The sequence below is a fragment of the Calonectris borealis genome, chromosome 25, assembly GCF_964195595.1.
Source record: "Calonectris borealis chromosome 25, bCalBor7.hap1.2, whole genome shotgun sequence".
Classification (NCBI taxonomy): domain Eukaryota; kingdom Metazoa; phylum Chordata; class Aves; order Procellariiformes; family Procellariidae; genus Calonectris; species Calonectris borealis.
Genome location: NC_134336.1, coordinates 1689046 through 1713323, shown reverse-complemented (window position 1 = coordinate 1713323; position 24278 = coordinate 1689046). Strand labels below are relative to the sequence as shown.

Here is a 24278-nt window from a genome sequence, read left to right as displayed (position 1 = left end):
GCGCTCTGACGCGCGCTCCCGGCACGGCGGGCGCGCCCCCGCCGCTATAACTGGCGTGCATGGAGTCGGGGCCGGCGCAGAGGAGCGGGCGGGCGATGGGAGACGCCGCTCCGGCGGGATAGAGGGGCGGAGACGGGGGCACCCCCGGGGCCCGGCCCGCCCGGGGCTCGCCGCGGGCCCGCACAGATGCTGGTGCACAGCTACCCGGGCATGGTGAGTGCGGGCCGGGGCGCGGGCGGGGCGGGCCGGGCCGGGCCGGGGCCGGACCGGGGGGTCGGGGCCGGGGGGTCCGCGCCCGCCTCACCGCCGCTGTCTCCGCCGCCGCAGGACCGTGCCGAGGGGCTGCCCGGGGCGCCGGCCGGGGCCCGCCTGCCGCAGCTGCCCGCGCTCAACCAGGCGCCCTACGGCTCGGCGCCGCCGCTCTGCCACACGCCCGCCGCCGACTTCCAGCCGCCCTACTTCCCCCCGCCGTACCCGCAGCCGCCGCTGCCCTACCCGCAGGGCCAGGAGCCCGGCTACCCGCACCTGGGGGACCCGTACGCGGCGCTCAGCCCGCTGCACCAGCACCAGCAGCCCGCCTGGCCCCCGCAGCGCGGCCGGCAGGACGACGCGGGGCTGCTCTCGCAGACCCACCGCGCCCTGGGGCTCGACCCCCGCCGCGAGTACCCCGCCGTGCCCCGCCTGCTCCACGGGCTGCCCGACGGCGGACACGGCCTCGCCGACGGCCCGCTGGGCCTCCACGGCCTCGGCCACCACGGCATCGAGGACATCCAGGTACCGGGGGACGGAGGGAGGCCGGGGGAGTGCCCGCGGGGCGGGGGCGGCACGGCGGGGACCGATCCCGCCGCCGCCCGTGCGCCCGGGGGGGTCCCGGCCGGGCCGGGCCCGGCCCCGCGGCGTCCGTACTCCCGGGCAAGGAGGGCCGCCAGGCCGGGAGCCCCGTTACCGGGGCGAGGCCGTGCCCGAAGGATCCCTCCTGGCCGGGGGCAGCGGGTGGACCGGGCCCCGGCCGCTCTGTCCCCACGCCTCGAGCGGCCGGTGCCCGGCCGCACCGGGAGCCGCCGGCTGACGGCTCTTGCTTCGGTGCTTTCAGGCCGTGGACGACGGCGGGATGAACCTGCTCGATCAGTCCGTGATCAAGAAAGGTAAGAGCGCGGCGGCACCGCGGGACGCGGCACCGGGCCGGGCTCCGCGCCCCGCTCCTGCCCTCGGAGCTCCCCCGCGTCGGGTTTCCCCCCGCGACAGCCGTCCCGCGGGGCCGCTCCCCTCCCGTCGGGAAGGGCTCGCTGCTGTCCCCGGCGAGACTGAAACGAAAGCGGCGTGTCCCGGCGGGCCAGCGCGTCCATCCGCCCCCGGCCCGCTGGGCTCCCTCGGGCGGTACCGAGGCCGCCGCTCCTTCCCGGTACCGGGGACCGAGGGGCCCGGACGGGCGGACCTGGCTATCGGGGAGCCCCGGGGGCCCGCCGCGTCGGCGGCCGCGGGCGGTTTGCGTGGGAAGCACCGGGGATGCCCCGGCGGGGCTCGGCGGCAGCTCCCGGCGCTCTCGGTGCCGCCGCCGCCCCGGGCCGGAGCCCTGCGCCCGGCGGCGGGGGAGGCAGCCCGGGCCACGCACCGCCCCGCACCGCCTCGGGCGGGGAAAGCGCTGGGCCATGGCGGAGCGGGCCCGTTCGTACCGGGGGGGAAGGACGCCTTTAACGGGGGCGAGGAGGTGGCGCGGCCGTAGGAATCGGTGCTGCCCGTCCCTGCGGACGAGGAGCATCCCGCAGACCCCCGGGCGGCCGCCCACGTCCCACCGCCGCGGCTCGTCCCCCGCCCCGGCAGCAACCCCGGGCCTGCGGGGACTCCCCGTCTGCGGCTGCAGAAACGGGGCTTTGCCCCGGGGACCGGCGGGGAGGCCAGCCGCTCCCTCCCGGGGCCGACGCGGGGAAGCGGGGCTGCGGGCAGGGGCCCCCGGTGTCTCCCGCCGCCTCTCCTAATTTACTGCCGATTCTCCCCGACCGGCTAAGCAGCCCCTCCGCTTCCAGACGAAGCCCCGTAGTTAAAACAGCTCAACTCCGTAAAAATATTTTTCTAATAAAATCTTCAGAGGGGCATTGCTGGGAGCAGGGGGGACGCAAGCGATTTATGCGGCTGCTCGGGGCGGTAGCTCGTCTGCAATGTTCAAACGCGGCTCTTGGCTTCTCCCCGCGATTTTTTGCAAAAATCTGTAGATGGAAAGGACGTGTTTAACTGCTGCTCCGTGGTACGGTCTCCAACACAGGCGGGCAAACGAAACCGTGCGGGCTCGGCGGAGGGTTAACGGGGCAGGCCCGGTGCCCGCAGCCCAGCGGGGTGCGGGCTTGCCGGGTGAAACGCCGAGCGCCCCGGGGGCAGGGGAGCTGGCTCCGGCCGGCCCGGGCCCGGGCAAAACGCCGCTGAAACCGGGAGGGTTTAGGTCATTAGCAGCGTCCGGGGCTGCAGCGAGCTCCGGTCCCGGTCCCGGTCCCGGTCCCATACCGGTCCGCCGCGGCCCGGGGGGACCTTTCCCACTGCCTGGCCGCAGCCGAACCGCCGGTAACGGCCCAGCCCCAGCAATCCAGGAAAAATATCCCGATCGTGCGGCTCTTCCCCCACCGATATCGTCGGTGGCGGTCGTTACACGGGGGAGCAGCGTTCACGGTGCGTTACAGCCCCCTTCCCATGAAAATTGTTGTTCTAAGAACACAGCTTCATTACACGCGGCATTTCTGTGGCGCATTAATGACCGTAATTATTTTAGCTTTAATTAGAACACATGAGAGGCATTTCATTAAATATCCTTGCATGAGAAATGGTTGCAACAAGCTGCGGGGTGCGGGTGCGCTCCGGTTAGGCGGGAGCGCTGGCCGTGCGTTCGCTATTCGGTGTGTGCCAGCGGCACTCGAGGTGCCTTCATAAAACACTCGGCAATGAGAATATTTGTCTGGAAGTTTGGTTGAAGTTTTTTGTTGGTTGTTTTTTTTCCCCCTCCTTTTTTCAAAACACGCCATTATTTAGAAATTTTCGTCTCTCATCGGGAGGATTTGTTGTTGTTTAGTGCCAGATTTGTGCCTGCAGATCCTCTCGTCTCTCTTTCAAAAAAAAAAAAAAAAAAGAAAAGAAAAGAACCAAATAACCCTGGCTGAAAAGCGGGGCCCGTGGGTGCAGGGCGCCTGCAGCCCCTCTGCCTGCGGACTCTTGCTCTGCCCACCCCGGTTCTCTTGGTTTTTCCCTGCTGTGTTTGGCATAAAGATGCAAACTCTGTTTTGGAGAATAATGGGATTCCGACGGCAGTGAGGGCGATGCTGCCGGGGTGTCCCCGTCGCTGCTCGGGAGCTCAAAGCCCCGAGTTTGCTGGAGCAGCCCGAGACATCGATAAATCTAAAGTGAAGTGTGTGTTTGGGGGGGGACGCGGCGCGGCCCCTCGAAGCAGCCAGCAGCGATCCCGGGAGCGGCGGCACGGCCGGGACGGAGACGCCGGGGGGGGGTTCTTGTAGAGGAGCCGGAGCGCGGGACCCCCGGCCCCGCTCCGGGCGGCGGCAGTACCGGGGGCCGCGCGGGGCCGCGGCTCCGTCCCGGGAACCGACGCGGCGGCTGCGCCGCGCGGCCGCATCCTGCACCGCTGCCCGGGGCTCGGACCGGGCTCCGGCGGCGTCCGGGTCCCCGTTCGCCCGTATTTCGATGGCCGCGCTCCCCGTTCTCTGCGGGGCGGCCCTGGAAGCGATGCCCCAAATCGAGCGATTTGAGCTCAAAAAAAAAGCTGGGGAATTATGGAAGCTGCAGCCGGGGGGGGTCCCCGGTCCCGCCGCAGCCCGGGTGGCCGGTGACCCCCGGGGACCGGGACGGGCCCCGGGCGGGAGCCGGGAGCGGCGGCTGATGGTGTGCGGATCTCCGAATCACCGGGCGGTTTGCTCTGCGTTGGGGGAAGCTGCCGGGCGGTAGCGGCAAACGCCGCTGCCCTCCGCTCAGACCGGGCGAATTAATTACTTTGCAGTCTGATTTATTTAAATTTTTTAATATATAATACGGGGTCGTTTCTACTTCGCTGGCTCTGTCTGCTTTGGGCTGGCTCCCGGGACTACAACGGGGGCGAGAGCTGAGCCCAAGGCGAAGCCCCGGACCCCGCGGCCGGAATGAATTACACCCTCGGAAAAAAAAATTTAAAATATCGAGACAAATCCCGAGCGGTTTCCAGTGAGGGCGAGGAGGTGTGCAGATGAACAGCGGGGATTCTCGGTGCGCCTGTCTCCGTGGGGAGTGAGGGTAAACGTTAAAAAGCACAGTTTTGTCATAAATCGCGCCGAGATCTCAAATACCGAACCGGGGGTGATTAATCCTTGAATTCCTGACGGTATGGCCCTCGGACAGAAACCTGATATAAATCTGTGCATGTGAAAACAGATAAATCTCTCCTTAATTAGTTGCCGAGATACTGTTGTCCTGGTTCAACAAAATATTAATCACCTGCCCCAAATCCCTAAAACCACCTTTTAATTCCTCTACTCGCAGGGGCTTTTCCTCCGAGCCAAGCGCAGGGACCCCCCCGTCAAAATTCGCACGAAACGGGGGGGAAGCGCTTGCAGCCCCCGGCGGTGCCCCCGCTGCCTCTCACCTCCCGCGTCCCCGGGGGCTGCGGGGCCCGTCCCTGTGGCGGGGGGGCCGTGATTGCAGATGTCCCCCCCGCACCAACCGGCGCGGGGGTTGCTCTGCCCGGCGCTGCGGGAAGGAACCGCCCGGAGCCCCGGAGCGCGATGCCAGAGGATCCCTGGCCGCGTGTTTGCTTTTTCCCCCTTTCCTTCCTAAATAAACTTCAACGGTTTTAGCAGTTAACATCATCGCAGGGGATTTTGTTGGAGATCTGAGGGATGCAGCGCCCTGAGACACCCCGGGTGTGTTTTGCCGAGCCCGCAGCGCTCCGGCCCCTTTTGCTGCAGGTGGCCTCGAATTTAGCAAGCGCGGAGGGAGAGGAGAAGGGGGATATGGCCTCGGCAAGGGCTCGGGGGGCGGCTCCGGGGTCCCCTTCCCGCAGCCCCGGCTGTGGCTGCGCGGCTCCCGCATCGCCGGGCGGGGGTAGCCGGGTCCCGCCGGCGGGGTCAGCGCCGGAGGCAGATCCGGGCTGAAAACAGGCGTTCAAAATTCAAATTTCCACGATCGCCCCCGGGACTGGCTCCGGTTCGTTGTCCCCGTGGACAGGCCGGAGGTGGGGGGCGCAGCCGCGGGTGATGCGGGGGTCCCGGGGGAAGCCCGGGGCGGGGGCTCCGGTTCGGCTGCGGGGACACTGCGTGCGACGGGGGTAGAGCTGGGATTCCACTTCGAGCGCGGAGAGCTGTGAATAGCACTGAAAAACGGAGGATGAGCTTCCCCCCGTACTGGCATGACAAATAGGGGATATATTTAGTTGGGAATTAAATGCATAACATCTTGGCTAGGGCAGCAGAGCTTTTATGAATATCTTTTGTATACACGTTTGTTTGTTCTCCCTCTTTTTCAAAAGTATTTCAGAAATGGTTTTCTGTGTCTTTTTTTTGTTGTTGCTGTATTTGTTTTTCTTTTGCCTCCCAAGCATTTCTATAAGACCAGGAAGATATTTGACTTGAAAACAGTAAAATTAACTCTGAAAAAGTTTAGTCCGATGCTCTGGCTGCTTTAAGCTACAGCAGCTACGGGCATTTTCTGCTCTGTTCACCTGCTGCCCCGGTGTTTCGATGCCTGGAACGGCTACTCACGTCCAGATGTGAAGCCCCCAGACAAATGGCTGGAGACCCAGTGAGCCCCGAGCAGCCGTTGCTCCTGGTGCGGGTCCTTCCCTCGGCTGGGCAAGGAGAGGATGATTTTCTGTTTATGAAATCAAGCATTTTGCCATTGCACTCGGTAGCAAAAAATTCTGCAGCTTGGTCATAAAATAAGGAGGGGTTTTATTGCTTTGACATGCTTTCAGGATCAGTGGAAAGCTTCTGATAGAATCTTTTTATTGCAGAGAAAAATACAAATCTCTCCCCTGGCACCTGGAGCCTGGGGGCACGCTGGGGTGCAGGAGCAGCCCGGGGTCCCGCCGGCCATGGGCCAGGGTGAGACAGGGCCCTGCGAGCAGCGGGAGCGGGGAGAGCCGCAGGGGCCTGCACACCCGCTCGCGGGCAAGCGTTTTGGCTGCAGCATTTTACAACCTGGAGTACAGACGGAGCAGGGTGTAGCCAGTGTGGGCTTGCGCTGGCACCCAGGCATGCACGGTGCACAGGCGCTGCATGGCTGCCGGGAACTGAGCTCCCCTGGCTTCGCGTTGGGGCAGCAGGATTCGGCCGCTGCACTCCCCTTCGTGTTTGTGACTTGTTTAAATTTCCATCCGAGGCTTTTCAGCTGCTCCGGAGTGGCAGCACTAGCGTTTCTGCTCAGGAATGTGGACCTGTTTGGCTGGATGCTGGACAGACGGACGGAAAGCTGTGCCTCAGAGTGCTCCGAGCCCACATTTAGAAATATTGCAAGAAGTAGCTGTCACTACTAAAGAATGCAGCAGAGGAGGGAGATTAAGACCGAGATCCTTAGATCCACTCGCCACTGCATGCGAGCTCCAGGTTTTGATGCAAAATCTCCCCATGAGCTTTGCGTGCGGGGCTGCTGGTGGGACCGGGGTGCCGGCGTGGCAGCAGCGGTGCCATTTCTCCTTCATTTCAGCACGAAGAGGGATTGAGCTGTAAAAAATGCTGCGTGAAGCCAGATGTGGCAGGAGAAAAAAAAGAATTCTGAAAGAATGGTAGATTAGATAAACATCATTTCCTGTGACGAGCCAGGTAATAAATGAGGTCATCCCGTAAAACACCCGGGGCTGCGAAGACACGTCTTTTATAAGACTGTCCACGGATGTGGGCGGAGGTGCTTGGACTGCAGTCAGATGCAGGGTGCTGAGCTCTGCTGGCAGAGCCCTCCCAGATTTCTGCAGCTTTATCTGCTGCGGGAGTTTGCCTGAGTGGGAAAAGGGGCTCACCTGGGACAAGCCGGGTCTTGACTGGAGGCTTTGCTGCCTTAGCGCTGCTCACAAAGGCTTTAAAGTTTAGACAAGCCCTCGCACACACCAGGAGATACAGCGTTCATCAAAACACAGTCACACCTCCCGATCCGGGCGCTGCTCCCTCGCGCACACATGCGTGCGCGGCAGGAACACCTACTAATCAAACAGAGAAACTTAAAAGAAAGTTTTTACTCTGAACTGCATCCAGATCACCATTCCTCCATTAAAATTATATTTTTAATGTCCTATAATTGCACCAGGATAAAACCAGGTGTGTGTTCATGTGAGATAACACACGCGGGTACTGGTGAAGGCGCTGGGCTTTGTCTCAACCTCCCCGGTGCCTCCCAGGCATGTGTTATCTCCAAGTTTCATGTACCTTGTCATGACTTACTGTTTAATTAGATGTTTTTAAATGAATTTTTCTCTTTGTTAGAAGTAAAGAGCAGTTCTTAAAGGGTAGGTTCAGAAAAGCCAGCTTGGGTTGCTTTTTGGCATGTGGCTTGTGAGTCAAACCAACAGCACTTCTCCTCCAGGAGCGGGACCCCAGGTGAGGCTTCTCCATGGGACAGCACCCAGCGAGGCACCGCGGACACACTGGGCTGGCTCTGGAGCCGCTCTTCCTTGATTTCTTGATTTCTATTTTTGCGGCTCGGTGGTTTGGCCGGCGTTCGGCTGCTGCAGACCCTGCTCGTTGGGGCAGGCAGGGTTGCAGCCACGCGTGCTCGTGGGCGAAGGGGTCACCAGGGGCTGGCTGTCCCTGGCCACCCATCACCCCACGTACTCCCTGTGTAATTTGAAGAACTGTGTAAAAGCGTGAAAGCTTTTGGGGAAGAGCACATGCTCCCACCCTCCTGGGCAGCAGGTCACTGCCACGCCACAGCCCCGGCTCTCACGGGGACTGCTTTGTCCACTGGTGGGTTGGCAGCAGGGCCAGCAGGAGTGGCCTCGGCGGGGTGACAAACACGCCATGGTGCTTGTCCCCACAGCAGCTCCACAAAGGAGGTGGTGCCAAGATCTTCATTTTGCAGACGATGCCACGCAGCAGGCACATATCTCGCAGGGCACCAGCCCACGGCGGTGTGGACACGGGCAGACCCATGGGAACCCATTCATGTGCCTCCAGCCCAGGGACGTGCCCAGGGTCACATCAAATCTGCAGTAGAGCAGAAGCAAATGTAGACCATTCCTCCCTGTTTAGTAATATTCCAAGATACGTGATCTCAGAAAAAAAATGTTTGCAATCTGTCTTAATTATTTGAAGAGCCTAAACAAGGTTCTCTGAAGTCCTAGACTAGCACCCTAACCACTAAACCATCCCACCCTTTCCTGTGTGATCCTAGGGAATTACTCATTCTTGCTGTCCTTCCATTTGTTTGTTTATTTTAATTCTTAATGGAGGAACTAATTAGCAAATGTGGATATTATGCTTGGAGCTGCTGCATGCTCAGCTCTCGTCTCTGTGCCCTAACCCACACCCAGGTGGGTATCACCTTTGGTTGGGAGAGAGGTTAAGTTTGTGGCTTGGCAGAGAAAGGAGCAAGAAAGAATTGCTAGAAATGAGCCCAAACTACCCATTGCAATGAAATATCCCAGAATACGTTGTGTCCACAGCTCAGGAGCGGGACGAGAGGAGCTGCGAGCAGGTTCACCTTTGCAGCATAAAAAGCTGTCGCAGCTTCTGCAGCGTCTGCGGCGCATGCTTGGGATTCCAGCCGGGCCGAGTCTCCCCACCCTCTATCTCAGGCATTTATCTGGCATCAGTCACCCAAGTGCCAAGGCGCCAGGGAGCGAGGGATCGGGTCAGGCCCTATTCCCTCTGGACTGGTCGGACAGGTCCCAGGGAGCACGCGGTGTCCCCAGCGAGGAGGTGGCTGTGTGGGGATGGCGCGTCCCCAGGGCTCCCTGGGAGCCCCGAGGTGGCCCCATGCGCCGGGGCTGCAGTCCTGGGCTTGGCGAGGCGTGAGCGGAGGATCTGACCAAGGGTGTTCAGGGTTGCTTCAAGCACAAGATCCAAGTTAGCAAGAGAAGGGGGCAGTCACTGAAGAAACGTCATGAGAGGGTTTGTAGACACCACAAGAGCTGCGCCGCAGTCACCTGTGTGCAGACGCGTCCCCTCCCGCGCAGCCGGCTGGATTCTCCCCGTGCTATTCCTGTGGCTGGGCAGAGTTGTTTTCCCCATAGAAAGACGTGGAGGTTGCTCCTTTCCCAGGGCTCCTCCCCGGCACCGTGCCGGGTCCCGGCCACTGCAGAGGGGTTTCCCGGTGTGCGCCCTGGCAGCCCTGGCCGGGGCATGGTGCTGACCGGGCTGCAACGCGTCAGGTTTGCCCGATGTCCCACCAATGCACAGACGTTAGAAACCCAGGGCATCTTCTGTGCAAGGAAAAGTAAAAGCGTTTTAGCTTGATAGTGGGCGAGCGGTGCCTCTCCCCAGAGCGATCCCCAGGCGAGCCGGCGACTCCAGAACTGCAGGTGAACCGACAGATTTACATTGCTGCGGTCTGAGGCTCAGATCGAAACCCTCCCGCATGCTCTGCGGATTGGCATAAGTTCTATATGAAGAAAAGTATTTCTCTATTATTATTCATGTCTAATCTTTGCTGAAGGGTCTTTTGCCCTTCAGTAATCTAAATACATTTTAACAAATTGATAGCAACATTACCATGGCTTACATAGGATCCGCCGCCGCTCGCAAAAGACACTGCATCTTTGTTCTCCTTTTAGATTATGTAGATCCAAGCCACACAAATTCAGGCGCTTCTATAGGGAATACAGGGAAAACCTCTCAAGCATGTTACTGTAAAATGGATTATACTCTTTAAACACATAAAGATCGCGTAGACTGGTTGCCAGAATGTAATGGGAGTTTGTGCTGCTAAATGAATAAACCTGTGATGGTTAATGCTACAGGGCAGAGCCGTGGAGCGTGTGCGAGTCCGGGAGCGCTCGCTGCCGCGCGGCACGGCTGAACCGGGCTGGGGGTGACATTGGATGAGAAACTTTCCTTGGCGTCAGCACGGAGCAGCGCAGGTTTCCCGTTCCTCTGGCTTAAATCCTCGGGCTCTCCAGCCTCCCGTTGCAGTTTCTTGCCTTCCCGACACCTGCGTGTTTTGTGCTGTGGAACACACGAATTCTATACAAGCAGAGGCAGAGCTACGTAGGTCCATCCAGAGCAGTCAGCAATTGAACTGAATTTTAAATAGTTGTTATTTTTCTAATGTAGGTATGAAAGGGATTACCTGCAGATTCAGAAAAAAAAAATTTTTTAATCGGGGGAATGAAATAATCTGAATTACCGCACTGACTTTTCAAATGAAGTCGCAAAGGTACGAGTGAGAATTGCAGCGGAGGGGGGACGGGGACACCGCTGTATCAGAGCAGCTCCTTCAACGGACAGAAAAACCATGTGCCGTAAATATCTGCAAATACACTTTGACATTCAAAAGCAGAATCCAAATCCTTTTTCATTCATTTCCTGCGAAGGTTCGAGCACTTGGGTTTCACTCGTTGGGAGGACATTTTAATCATTAATATTTGCTGCTTTCCAGTGGGATATTCCTGAGGTTACTGTTCAGGCTGCCACATCAGAGGCTCCCAGACAGCACGGCCCAATCCATAAAATGAAGTACGGCAGGGAAATGTGTGGGAACTCACAACAAATTGTTTGTGAGCAGTTTCCAAAAAATTCACAAAATATTCTGAACGAGCAGCACATTTGAGGCCGAGTCATTCCTAAATGGTAAAGCAGGGAAATGCGTTAGCTGAAATTATTAATTGCAAACCGCTTACTAATCCCCTTCCCAGTCCTGAAGGAGCACAGGGTGCTTTTGCAGAGGTCTGAGTAAATTTTGTTGTTATATTGACTGGCCATTCCTATCAAGACACAATGTACTAAACAGGTACCACCGTAACTCAGACGACGTATCCGCTGGTCTCGGGGGAACCTTCCTGCCCCATCGATCCAGCCCGAAGCTCCCCAGGAGCAGAGACCTGCAGTGACACACGGCGGGTACTTCGCTGGGTAAAACAGAGGCACAGAAAAGAAATGCAATTAATATCACATGGCACCTTAACATTTAGTTCGTAACTTAATGTATTGATTTGCATTGGAAACAAAATGTTAAGTATGGGAGCTTTGCATAGGCATGGGACCTCTCCTGATTAGCTTTCTCATGGGAATAGTTTGAGGCTGCCGAGTTGTATCCCTGCTCCCTCTCTTCTTCCGAGGGTCCGAGATCCATTTCCCTATCAGGACTCAGCAATCTGGAAAGCCCAGAGATAAAAACAAGATTCTTTCCATCCTTCCATTTGAAAAGGCCTTCGAGCCGATTGCGGCGTTTCCTAGAGAGGCTCTTTGACATGGGGACTTGGTTCAGGTTGTGCATTCAAGATAAAGAAAATACCTGTATAATCCCCTCTGGGAAGAAAGGATAATTACAGACTGCGGGTTTGAAATATAGCTGATGGCACTGACCTCCTTCCCTGGACCATCAATAAATACCTCTCTGCTGAAACACCAGGAAATTGAAGCAGCTGAACTCTGCAGCACCTCCGCAGTGAAAAAGGGCTTTTAAAGTGATGGTAGGAGCAGTTGCCTCTGGCTCACACCCACATGCAGATACTTCTTTATATATGTATCTCCGTCTTATAATTTACATCAGAGACATTCAAACGAAGGTTAGATTAGTTCACTGAAAGCTCTTCCTGAAAGACAGCAGTAATCCCTCACCTTTCTGGAGCACCTTTCATCAGGGGCTGTGCACAAACACCCGTCAGCCAGAGCTTCCCAGCGCTGCAGGAACCCCGTCTGCTGCAGGGAACGGCCCGGGGAGGCTGGGGGCTGTCCTCACTGGACCTGCAGTGTCACGGAAGCAAACCTCAGCAGCTGCAGAGCGGCCAAAATGGTTTGCACAGTGCAGGCGTCCCCTTTGCAGGGCAGCACGACACGGGCCTCCCGCAGCCTTTTTTTGGGTCTGCAGCGATGCCCGAGGTGGCCGAGCTGACCGATGCGTGGCCCCGGAGAGGGACCGGTGGGCTGAGATGCTTTTGGGGTGGCTGGAGACAGCACTGTGCCTGAAGATGAGAGATTGCTTTGTCCCAGGTAGTCTCCTAAAAGGATTAACTGATACCTCTTTGAAATGCCATCTGAGCTGTAGCACACTCCCACTTTTGAAAGAGATGTTGCAACAAAAGCTCCAATATCCAGGGATTCGGCGCTGCTGAGGAGGAGGATTTACCTGTAATGTATCTAAGGAGAGAAGAAAACAGACTTGTAAGCCGGGCAGCGATTTGCATGTTCCCTCCGGACTTGTTTTTCCCCTCGCAGCACCCCGAGCTCCAGCTGGAAATGGAACTGAACAAATAACACCACGACAAGCAGTTCAGTTTCCAAGCAGCACAAATTTTCTTGCTTACAAATCATTTTGCAAGCAGGTAGCACATTTCTCATATGGAAATGAGGCAGGACTTTGTCTTTTTCTTTTTGTAGGTAAAATCTCTTTTCCCTTAAAAAACCGAAAGTTGATGGTGTGCAGTCAGCCCCCGAGCACGGGCACCACGATCCCGCAACTCCCGGCAGCACCCACAGGCAGAGCCTGAGCCCGGGCTGCAGATGTGCCTTTGCGCTGAATATTTACATGTAAAAGTGGCCGTTTCCAGGAATCATAGTGGTAATTTCAGACACAAACGTTTGTGAATGCAGACGAGGAAGGAGAGGGAGTGCAGGAGCTCGGGGACAGAGCATCGTCACCCCGGACCACGCGGGAGCGGGATGATGAGGCAGCAGAGGGACAGGGCTGCGGATCGGCCCGTGCTGAAACTCGTCGGGGAAAAGCAGGAAATTCTCCGAGGCTTTCTAGCTCCCTGGGTAAAAGCCTTTGAAGAATGGGTTCCTTTTGCTCCTTCTTCTTTGTACCTGGAACTTAAAAGCCGAGGGACCCACCTCTGCAAACCAGAACAAAGGTGTCAGAAACTTTATGTTTTATCTTGGGACACCTTGAAGGCACAGGGCTCCTTACTCCTTCCACCAGATTCACAACCGAGCGATCCTCAGTTCAGTGTGTTTCTTCTCTTTCACCCTGCTGCCCGGTATCTCCTGAAAAGCCCTCACAGCAACAAGGCTGTGGCATCCCATCACACCTGCAGCATCGCCGGAGGCGTCAGGACTCGTGTTCACGGGGATTGCCTTTCCACGCCTGTCTGCCTCTCCAAGGAGCGCCATCGCGTCCCGCACTTAGGCGCTGGACCGACTCCTCCTGGCTACATTTACCACCCAGGGCCTTCTCACCTGGAGAATTCTTTCATCCAGGGATCACTTGGCAAGTTTTAATCAGGTATCACAGCATCCGTCCCAGGTAGATGTTATTATCTCCTTTTGCTGGAGACAGCCAAGCCCAGATTGGGGAGGTGACCTGCCCGGTGTCATAAAACCATTCCCCGGCAGAGCAGGGAGCGGCTGCAGCCGTCCCAGCCGCGGGCTCCCCGCTGCCTCCAGGCTGCTGGCTGCGCAGGACACGGGGAGACACCCGCACCCAGGCAGGGTGCTCTCCAGCTCAGGAGAGTCAAGGACGAAGCCTTTGGTGTTCTTGGAAACCAGGACCTGTTTTGAAATCGCTCGCTCTCTCTGAATCGGGGGTTTTCATGCCACGGCAACTGGCGCTGTGCGAGTTTCATCATCTGACAGTTACACCCCAGCTACGCTTCAAAGACAAACGAGATCCGACTCGGCACACAAAAGGCATCTCTGATGGGAGATCACAAGCCGCGCGGGTTCAAAGGGAAGACGAAGCCGTGTGTACCTGCTGCCCAGCACCGGGGCCCGCGACTGGCCTGGAGTTTGTGTCCCCGCACCGCCGCTCAACGCACACGTGAAATGTGTAACGTATTGCAAGTGGTACCTGCCTTGCGACTTAACTGCCTGTGAAAGGCAGCAGTGAGATGCTGAGCCTCACGGAAACGCTTTCTGTGACGTTATACAGAAGAAATGAGGATCGTTTCCCTTCCACATTCACCTGTTGCTGACCCACTGCCATTCTCAGCAGCTAACTTCAAAATACAAGAGCATCATGAGACAGATGATGCAGTGACAAACGCCTCTAGTTCACAGCATTAAAAAGAAAGTCTGGAGTTATAAAAACGGAGGCCATACTTAATCAGTTTTCTATACAGCACTTCTTAACACTTGGGAAACAGCTAAAGCCCAGATTGCTTAGAAAAGCATTCCCACAGAGCAGAAGTGGGTGCATTCAGATCATGCCCATATACCTGATCTTTGGTAAATCATTTAACTTGTTCTGTGCCTCAATTTTCCCCAGCTGCAATAATGAGCCAGCCCACACGGGCACTGGGAGCAAGTTAATGACTTAAGTGGCTGGTCCTGTACCAGCACTGGGCTGGGGATTAGCAACGTGTGAAGCTCTTTGAGGTCTGTCAGCATAACCTTAGTTCAAGATCAGTTTTCCCTTTCAAACCAGACCCCTCTGACCCGTGTGCTGTGCAGCCCCGCCGCTCCCTCGCCCAGCTGCAGCATCCCTGGAGCCTCAGCAGGTCAAAACGCTTCACCGGGGCTTTAGTTTGTGAAATCCACAGTCGAGCTCACCTCTACATGAGGAGCCGAGTACCAGCAACACCAGTCAAGGCCTTTTGGATTTGCTGAGTTAGAAGTAGCAGGATGAATCTGAACTCAGCAGCCCTCCCATGGGGAAAAAAAGCCCTCGGGAGAGCCTGGCAGCTAAAGGAAAGAGCAAACAAACTTCAAGGGGCCATAGCGTGGCAACCAAGCCTCAACGACCAAGGGGTTTCAGGGAGCAGACTAAGATTTTTTTTTCCTTTCCACTATGTAGACACATCTACATTCTCTCCAGTAACTCACCCTGCCAGGACCGTGCCCAGGGCTTCGGTCTCTCTGCCGCCACCCCCAGCTCCCCCGGCGACCCTAACCCGCTGGGCAGCTCATTTTCTCAAAAGCCCCCCACACTCACAGCACTTCTTGCTTGAGAACAAGCCTGCCGGTCGCCCAGCACGGGTGGCCACCCTCGCGCTCGCGTTCAGCTGCGTCTTTGCTATCGGGCTCCTGATCAGAGGCCACCAGCACGGCGGGTCTGGCTGCAGCGCCCGGCTTTTGGGAGCAGCCTTTCCCCAGCGCTGCTGCAGGCTCCCAGCTCACCCTCCATTGGCACAGCTTGCAGAGCTCACGTGGGGCCAATTAGGAAATAATAATAATAAGAGAGATAGCAAAGATGGACACAAGAAGAGAAAAAGACCCCATGCTCACCAAGAGGATTCTGAGCAGTCACTAAAAGCCCAACAGCCCCTTCCCTCAACTGAATCAATCCAAACACAGCCCTGCAGAGGAAGGGCAGCTTGTCTCCTGCCCTTTATAGCTTCCTGGGGTGGGCTGAGCCCAGCTGAGCCCTGTCCCGCTCGTCAGGCAGGGCCCGGAGGGAGGGGGCCAGGCACCTGGGCACCCGGCGGTTTGGGCACCCGGCGGTTTGGGCACCAGCACCTAACCCTTTCCTTGTCAGCCTGTGTAATGCGTCAGCCCATCACCGCATGAACGAGCATCTCTGGGGCGTGTTTCTGCTGAAAACCCTGTTCTCCACGGTCACGAGTGGGAGCGAAGCCTGCCTAAGCCCCTATCTGGGTTACTTGCCACGGGGATGAGCGGGGCTCGAGCCGGCTCGCCGAGGGAAAGGCGATGTCCTGCCCCCGGCCAAGGGCAGTGTCTCCTGTGGCCTAACCCAGGAAACCTCAGAAGGGGCAGCCAGTGCAGCGACGCCGACGTGACATTTCTGTTCCCAGCTGCAAAGCTCTGCCTGGGGCTCGGGTCCGTGCCTCGCCCGGCCGCTCCTCCGCTCGGGCACGATGGCACCGGGTGCCTCCCACTCGCGTTGTGGCTATTCGGCGCCTGGCGCCCAGAAACCTCCTCATGAAAACCCCGTCTCTGCTCCAGCGGTTTATTTCTCTGCCCTGTAGCTGGGATGAACCCTCGACACGAGGCTGCGGGAAGCAGCACGTAGCGCTTCCCAGCGGGGCCGGGCGCCTGCATGCACCCGTCTTGCTTTGGAAGGGTCCCGCGGCCCCTGCCCGCGGCCGCAGCGGACGCAGGGGGTCGGCGTGCTCGCGCGCCGGGGCGTTGGGCTGTCGGCTGCGCGCCGTGCCGACCCGCAACGGTCTCATGCTTCCTTCTTGTCTGCAGGCTGGCTCAGGTGCTCCGATCACCTGCTGCTTGCGGGAACAGGAAAGCAGCAACTGAAGATCGAGGGGGACTTTTGGTTTACTCAGATGACAAGAGACAATTTTGGTTCCCCAAAAGCCAAGGAAACAAAGCTGTCAGGCTTTAATGGTAGCTTGTCTCCCTCCTGCAGCATGTTTATGGGCAAACAAGCTGCAGATCAGACCAGGCAAACAGCAGCAGGTGAGGCCAAATAACAATAATTAATAATTAATGGCGAATGTGGCTATGTTTATTCTTGTTGTATTGAGGCAACGTTGTCTAATGGATGAAGCACTGTTACAGGACTCAAGAGACCGGCTCAGTTTCCAGCGCTGCCGCTAACCTCTGCCTGATGCCGGGCCAGCCACCCGTCCTGTTTCTCCCTTCGCATTCTGTGTGCCCCGCTGCTGAGGGTGCCAGCGCCCGGCGACCCGGGCGGCCCTGTCCCACGCCTGCATGTGCCGAACGCGACGGGGCTCTGGCCTCGGCTGAGGCCTCGAGGCAGAAGAGCAATGCCAATGTTCATGTGCTGTGACGGGTGCCCGGTGCCGGTGCCTGCACGGTTTGCTTGTGGCACGGAGCCGGGCTCACCTGGCTGCTCTGGGCATTGGCCTTCGCAGCGGCAGGCTCTGGGTCACAGCTCTCCAGGGGATTTGTTTCTGACAGCGGCATCATTCCTAAAAATGCCAGTACGTGTTTCAAAAGTGTCGTGGTGTCTCCATGTCATCGCCCTCCTGTGCAGCGGCGTCCATCCGTGCCTTCCCAGCGCCCTGCCCTGCCCCTCCCCGCACGCTGCCGCTGCGCGTGAGGCGACTCGCAAACACGCCGGAGCTGTATCGGACCGATCTCCAGCCTGGTTTTCCATAGGCGCCGGTGTTAACTCGCACTGGTGCCAGCTGGGTTTGCCTCCTCCCCAGGTGCCATGTCTCGTGGACATGCGTGGTGAGGCACGATTCCCCTCTCCCGCATGGTTGTTCAGTCCCTCCTGTGTATGCAGGTCCCCAGCCACGCATGCGGCTTGAATGCACGCCACCGCATGATTTCAGGCATGCGCAAATATGCGAGTATATAAATTATGCAGAGCTCTTCGTGGACAGACAAACTGTTTGATACTACAAGCAACACCAGCTCTCCAGGGGTGTCTGGTCTGGGGGTGGCCCTTGCTGCAGCAGAGCCCAGATCCGCTGGGTACCTGGACCTGAAGTGACACACGCCTTGGCAGTAATGCATGGATTTTTGTAAAACATGCTCTGACTTTTTATTTTAAGGGTGTCCCCTAGAGACAAATATAACCTGTTCTGGGACTGTGGAAGAAAGCTTTGAAGTTGCTACTTCCTGGAAATAGCTCTGGTTTCCTACATCGCATGGTGATGTTCCCATATTTGTTCTTCCCTGAACATCCCTCAACCAGCTACAGTCGTGGCAAACGCAGTGGCTGACTCCAGCAGGGCACCAGTGCATCTTGCCCTTCAGTCCCCTGACTTTGTCCAAGTTTCACGCTGAAAGGAAACTTAATGTACCTCAGCTCCTTTCCATTCATCTTTTAGTCTTAAAACGTTAGCCATTTTTATGTAACATGTGCTACTTTTTTATTGCCACACTAACAAGGTGTTGAGCTGTATTTACAATACGCTGATTGTAAGCGCCCCCCAATAGGTCCAGTCTACGTACCCTCCCCCATTAATTTTTGGGTTTTCTGTTTATTTTGGGCATGTGTATTTCCTGTATAAAACCTGCATCTCACCCTGGTATTCGTTGCTGCGTTACTTGCAGCAGCCATCTGAATGTGGATTGTGGAACAGTCATTACCGAGGAACCACAAAGAATGCCAGGGCTGAAATGATCTGGAGCGATGGCATTTGCAGTCCTCTTTGGATTCTTTCAAAACCTGCTTTTTTCCAGAGTTAAACTGATTATTAATTTCAGAACATAAAGCCAAAGAGATTTGGCACAGGTTTCAGCCACAGTTTTAACCTATAAACCTTTATTGCGTCTAAGAACGTTTCTTACTGGAATGACGTATGGGAAAACCGTGCCCATTTCACCCCGGCTGCGATGCCACGGGCCTGATGCGATGCGGCAGTCACCATTGCCTCTCTAACTTCTTGTGTTACTGACTGTTGCCCATTAAGTAAAAGGAAGTCTGTGCTGGACTAATTGGGTTTGAACTTCTCAAGCTTCCTTTAAGCCAGGGATGATGAAAGTTTAGGGCTGCGGCTTGTTGTGGGGCTAATCCCAAAGCTGAAGTCAAAGAAACTCTTTCCACTCGTTCCTGTGGGCACGTGCTGGCAAACACGGCTCTCGGCCACCTCAGCATCTCCCGGGTTTTACGCAGGGTACGAAGGTCACGGCTCAGCCCCGCTGGTCCTGTCCGGTGGGACGCAGCCGTGTGCCTGTGCAGAGCTGGGCTGCAGCCGCGATCCCGTCCCGAAGCCGGGAGAGGAACGGCACCCAGGGCAGCGACGAGCCAGCGCTTCGCCCTGCTGCCCCACCTCCGCGGAGCGCCCAGAGGAGCCAGGGAGGGGAAGCTGGTCACAGGTCCAGACAGCGATGCTGCGGACAGTCCTTCGCCTTCCAGGAGACCAGCCCAAAACCTTGGCTTTAATTAGAGTGGAGCTGGGAGGCGTGGGAAAACAGGCGAGAGCGGAGTCCAGGCTTCTTCCATTTTTTTTTCTTTTAGTTTAGTTTCATCACCCCACCTCTCTTTTATTGAGGAAAATATGAACTGAACCAAGCTATCCCAGCCGGCCGTGCTGACATCTGCGGATGGCCGGGCATGGGTGCTGGGGGCTAGAAAGCTGCCAGGAGAGTCACCCAGGGGCTTCCCTGGCTCTGGAGTCTCTCAGCCACGGTCTCCTCTTCTCTCTCCCTTCCTTGTCTCCCAGTGCCCATCCCCTCGAAGGCCAACGGCACCACCATTTCCACGCTGTCAATGAACAAAGATGGCCTGATCGGAGGGGTGACGAATCCCAACGAGGTCTTCTGCTCCGTGCCTGGCCGCCTCTCTCTTCTCAGCTCCACCTCCAAGTACAAGGTGACCGTCGGGGAGGTGCAGAGAAGGCTCTCGCCCCCCGAGTGTCTGAACGCCTCTCTCCTCGGCGGAGTCCTCCGCAGGTAAGCTGCTCCCGAGAGCCCCGGGGCAGCCCAAGGACGCAGGGCTGCGCCGCACGCCGAAATGCAGGGGGTAACGCCGAAGCAAGCTTTGTGTTCAGCACCGGCTCTTACCTCTTAGATTAACGGACATGAGAAATTACTGGTGTGTGCTATATTGGGGAATTGCATTTTTGTTGCTTTTTCTTCTTTCCTGTCAAACCTAAAAGCTTAAACTGGAATGACAGTTATTTTAACATCAATGACATTATAATTTTTTTCCTCTCCTTGTTTTCTCTTTTCAGAGCAAAATCAAAAAATGGGGGTCGGTGTTTAAGGGAAAGGTTAGAGAAAATCGGACTAAATCTACCTGCAGGAAGGCGCAAAGCTGCCAACGTCACCCTGCTGACATCCCTCGTGGAAGGTAAGAGTCGCTCTCCCCTCCCGCGGAGGATGGGAGTGCCGAAACTTCAATACCCTTCATTTGCAGCTTTCCACAAACGAGAGCACTTAAAACAAAGTATGCAGCGGTCACCACCGACCGAGACTGGAAATATCCCCGTGTAAGTCTCCATGCTGATTCAAGCACGTCTGTCTTCCGAAACTCAGACGTTTCTGTTGGACCAGTCATAGCCCTTTAGGAGAAGGCGTCCACAGCCTGAACGGGGCTGCGAGCCTCCTTTCGGCTACAGCTAAGCGTACCGTTCACTCCTGTGAACGAGTTCTAACAATGCTTAGTCAGGTTCACAGAAAACAAATACAAAAAAAGCTTGAATAAAGCTTGAATAAAGAATTTAGCAGCTGTTCTGTAGCACTGTGCACCCGCTTAGGACACAACTGAGGTGCTGCCGACCGTGCCGCCCTCGGACAGCATCGACCTGTTCTGCCGAGGCTCCACCACCGCGCCCAGGTCCGCGTCTTGTCTCCCGTAAGAAGGAGACGCCCCGTGTCCGAGTCCTGCCCTCCTCCCCGGGACAGCAGGGGACAAGTGAGACATCGCGGAGAAGCCGCACAGCTCTGAGGTCTTGCAGGTGGAGGTAAAGGAGTAGCAGTCCTCAGAGCGCGGCATTAAGGGCTAAGCTGCGGAGAACGTGCTGCGGGCAGCACAGCCCTGGCAGGCAGCGTGCGACCTGCCCTGACGTGCGAGGTGCCCCTGCTTAAAGCCGCTTGTTTATCTGCTCCCCTCCTACTTTTTGCGCTATGGAAATGATGATGTCGCCACTGCATCTTTGGAGAAAAGGACACGGGATGCAAACAAATGCAATGACAGCTCCGACTCCCTTCGAGCTTTGGAATCCATTGTGTTTGCGCCCAGCGTGTTGGAGGCAGCTGCCTGCAGTTTCTGAATAGAAAATCATCTCCATTGTTGCCAGCAAATTAAATGACCCGCTTCATTAGGCGGAGGTTGTTACTGAGGGCAGTTGGTTTGTGCTGAATGAAAGGCTGATTTCCATTAAAAGAAAAGAAAGAAAAGAATGAAAGAAAGAAAGGAAGGAAGAAATGTACATTTTGATTTCAGGTGGCTGCTAATGTTTTGGTTACTGCTCACCAGCTCATAGTAACTAAAAGAGCGGTGCCATGTGTGCTTGATGGATATAATTTCCTCCTGCACATAAGCATTATGGTACTGGGAGATGTTGCACCCAGAGGAAGGTGCTATCGCATTGTTATTACTCAGCACGCAGAAACTGGCTTGTGCCCCTATGCCCCAGGCACCCTCTTTCTTGGACATTTGCTGTCTTGGTTTAATTTGTTTTCTCCCCTCTGCCTTCCCAATGTCTGTTTGTTTAGAAAAAACACTGGGTGTTTTTTTGAGTGCTAATGATATACTTCTTACACTGACCCACAGCCATTCGTATAGATGGGGGAGAATGGGTACGGGGAACCCAGGGAGCGCTGCGGGGGCTGCAGGTAGCACAGCTTCCTTTGGGAGCCCTTGCACCGAGCACTGGCCCTCTCTTGGGCACCTGCTCCGTGGGAGTCGCGCCAGCATGGACCCAGGGGAGCAGGAGGGCTAGATTTCAACTTCAGAAACATCCTTACGCTCTCAGAAAGAGCTGTGCACTCAGATGGGCTCCTGCCCCACGGGCGCTCTCCTCCAGCCTCTCCTCCCCTGGGCTCTGACTTGGTGTGGCCTTAACACCACTTTGGAAAGCTGGGCCGCCTTGTCCCCTCCGCTGAAACCTCTCTAAGCCAGCATCCAAATTGCCTTTCAAACATTCAGCTGTGTAGCCACTCGCACACACTCGCGGAGGAAATAAATCCTGGCTCCAGCCTTGGCGCTCCCCGTGAGGCCACACAGCCCTTTCGTGTTGTCGCAATAACCGTTTTTCAGCAGCTATTACCTTCTGATTGGTTTTTAACATACAAACAACTGCAGTTCCGATTCTTTAGGTTTACCCTATTTGCTCCTTCTTTGGAGGAAGAGATAAAGTGGAAAGTATTATCATTATTCGGGAAGCACGGACACTTTCCCCATGACATGGCTTCACAGACTGAGCTCCAGGAGCTGGGGAGACTGTGATGAGATCTAGGTTAATGCTATTAGGATGGATGGTCTAATATGTATGAGCAGCAGGGGGGCAAGTCAAATTAGCCCTGTCTGCCCGACCAGGATTTCGGGTGTTGGGCATGATCAATTGCCATCAGCTCTGATTATTTCCACGGGGACGCCTGGGGATAGATCAATTCCATCAATGGGTGGGCATTTCCACGGGGTGATGGATACGCTGCCTGCGCGTCCAGCCCGAGGGCCCCTGCTCACCGCGGGAGGGTGCAAACCCCTTCCTTCTGCCCGTTTCTCACATCCCCGTTTCATCTAGCGGTCATGGGGCTAAGGTCACTTCTTCACCCTCCAGCCCCTGTTTAAGTCTCTGCTCAATTTGGAGAGGCCAAGCAGGAAATTTTGGAAGAAGGAGGGAGAGAAAGATGCAGCGAGGGAAGCGTCCAGGTGAGAAACACCTCTGTCACCCAGAGAGCTCTTGGGTGGCAATGGAGAAAGGAAAGCGCTCCAGCCCCGGCAGAAATAAGCCACATCAGTGAGATGGCTGAAGTCGCTACAGAAGGTGCTCCCCTTTGACACGGGTGTTGACACCGCTTGTTTATCTGTCCTGCTCGTAGGTGAAGCCGTTCACCTGGCTCGGGATTTTGGGTACGTGTGCGAAACGGAGTTCCCAGCCAAGGCAGCGGCAGACTACCTGTGCCGACAGCACTCCGACCCCACGGAGCTCCACACCAGGAAAAACATGCTGCTGGCTACCAAGTGAGTACAGATGGCTATGAGCCACCGCTGCGTGGGTACCCGCAGCCTGGAAGGGCAGCGTTAGCCCTGAAAGCTTACTCTTCTGCGGGAAAGAGATGGTCTCATGTGCTGCACGTAGATCTGAAAGATGTGCAGCAAGATGAATAATTTGCATGGATTTAAGGGCTCGCTCCTACACGGGAGAGGTCAACCTAACCCCAGGGAGCATCCCGGCACTGCCATGCGTGCCCCTTCGAAGCAGCAGCAGCTGCCCCTGCCCCAGCTCTGCTCGCCCGGGCTCTCCCCAGGCTGGGGCCGAAAACTCCTGGAGGGGAGGCAGCCGCTCGGGCAGGGAGCAGGAAAAGAGACCTCCAACACGCCTACATGCCTGCAGCTTTCCAGCAGCACGTATAGTAACACAACCTCTCTCTTTCAGGCAAATTTGTAAAGAGTTTGCAGACTTGATAGCCCAGGATCGTTCGCCGTTGGGGAACAGCCGCCCCTCCCTCATCTTAGAGCCCGGTGTCCAGAGCTGTTTGACTCATTTCAGCTTGATAACCCACGGCTTTGGGGGCCCAGCCATCTGCGCGGCGCTCACCGCCTTCCAGAACTACCTGGTGGAGTCCCTTAAGGGGCTGGATAAAATGTTCATGAACAGCACAGGGAACGGGCACACGGCCGGAGACTCCAAAGCGTCAGAAAAAGAAGTGAAGCATCGGAAATAACGTGCTGTCTCCCTCCCTCTCCCCGGCGGGAGCTTTCCCCGGTCGCATTAGATAGCGCTGGGGGGGAAAGATGATCCAGTGCACTGTTTTCTGAACTGCTACATTTGAACTTGGGATGAAACTCGTAAAGCAAAGACAAGACAGAAAAGAAGATTTAAAAAATTTAAGAAGAAAACAACTCTAATGGACATAGTGAGATTGGGAAAATAAGCCAGGTTAATGGCTTTTGGGTTTTGCCTTTTTTTTTTTTTAAAATCGTGGATGCAGGAAGCCAAGTCATGTGCAATTTTATTTTGTTTTGTTTTTTAAAAACCCATAGTGAAATCCTGACATGCTCCAGGAATTTGTTCCAACTGAAAAACTGAGAAGAAAGAGCAAAAGCCTCACCAATGCAAGAACCAGAGGCAGGAGCAGCAGAGGGCAGGGAGTTGGATCACTCCTGTACCTGGATTTATCAGCTGGTTTTGACAGGCAAACACACAGGAAACCTTCTTCTTTCCCCACCTACAGCCCAGTCCTAAAGCCAGGCCAAGAGAAAATTGCCAGCAGAACTGCTTTGGATTTAAAGCAGTTTCAGACTTCGTTTACAGTCTCCAAACTGAGACTCAGCGTGGATTTTCCCTGGGGCTGAGGATCCCTGAGCCGCACCACGAGGGGAGGAACAAACCGCACACCCGCTGGTTCCCAGGGCAGGAACCGATGGAGGAGAGCCTCCCCGACTGCTATGGTCACAGCTGGGGATAAAGCAGGTTAAGTTAAACCCAGGACGAATTAAAACTCCACAACCTACAGATAACAGCACACAAGTTTCTAAAATTAATAATAATTAATAAAGCACAAGGAGCAGAACTTGAACCAGGCCAAACTGAACTGTTCTAAATCTGTATATATTTATTTATGTGTAATTAAAATCTGAAAGTTTTAAAATGTCCAGTGCAAGTTATTTATATCAAATTGAGTTGGTTTTTTGTTTTGCCTTTTTTTTGTTTTTGTTTTTTGTTTTGGGTT

The 24278-nt window shown here is 56.1% G+C and overlaps 1 protein-coding gene across 1 annotated transcript; it reads left to right on the top strand.

The window, feature by feature from the left end:
- Positions 1-186: 186 nt before the first annotated feature.
- On the top strand, positions 187-23718 carry TFAP2E (transcription factor AP-2 epsilon). The gene is made up of 7 exons (XM_075173456.1): positions 187-213; positions 328-774; positions 1094-1145; positions 19100-19328; positions 19610-19728; positions 22425-22566; positions 22982-23718. Exons 1-7 carry the CDS (start codon positions 187-189, stop codon positions 23268-23270), a joined length of 1305 nt encoding a protein of 434 aa, XP_075029557.1. The 3' UTR covers positions 23271-23718.
- Positions 23719-24278: the final 560 nt, after the last annotated feature.

Excerpts from the sequence above, each read along its gene's own strand:
- TFAP2E (XM_075173456.1), top strand. The coding sequence starts at position 187 with ATGCTGGTGCACAGCTACCCGGGCATG. Across the intron at positions 775-1,093 it reads ACGGCATCGAGGACATCCAG|GCCGTGGACGACGGCGGGAT; the intron begins GTACCGGGGGAC and ends CGGTGCTTTCAG. Across the intron at positions 19,729-22,424 it reads GCTGACATCCCTCGTGGAAG|GTGAAGCCGTTCACCTGGCT; the intron begins GTAAGAGTCGCT and ends TCCTGCTCGTAG.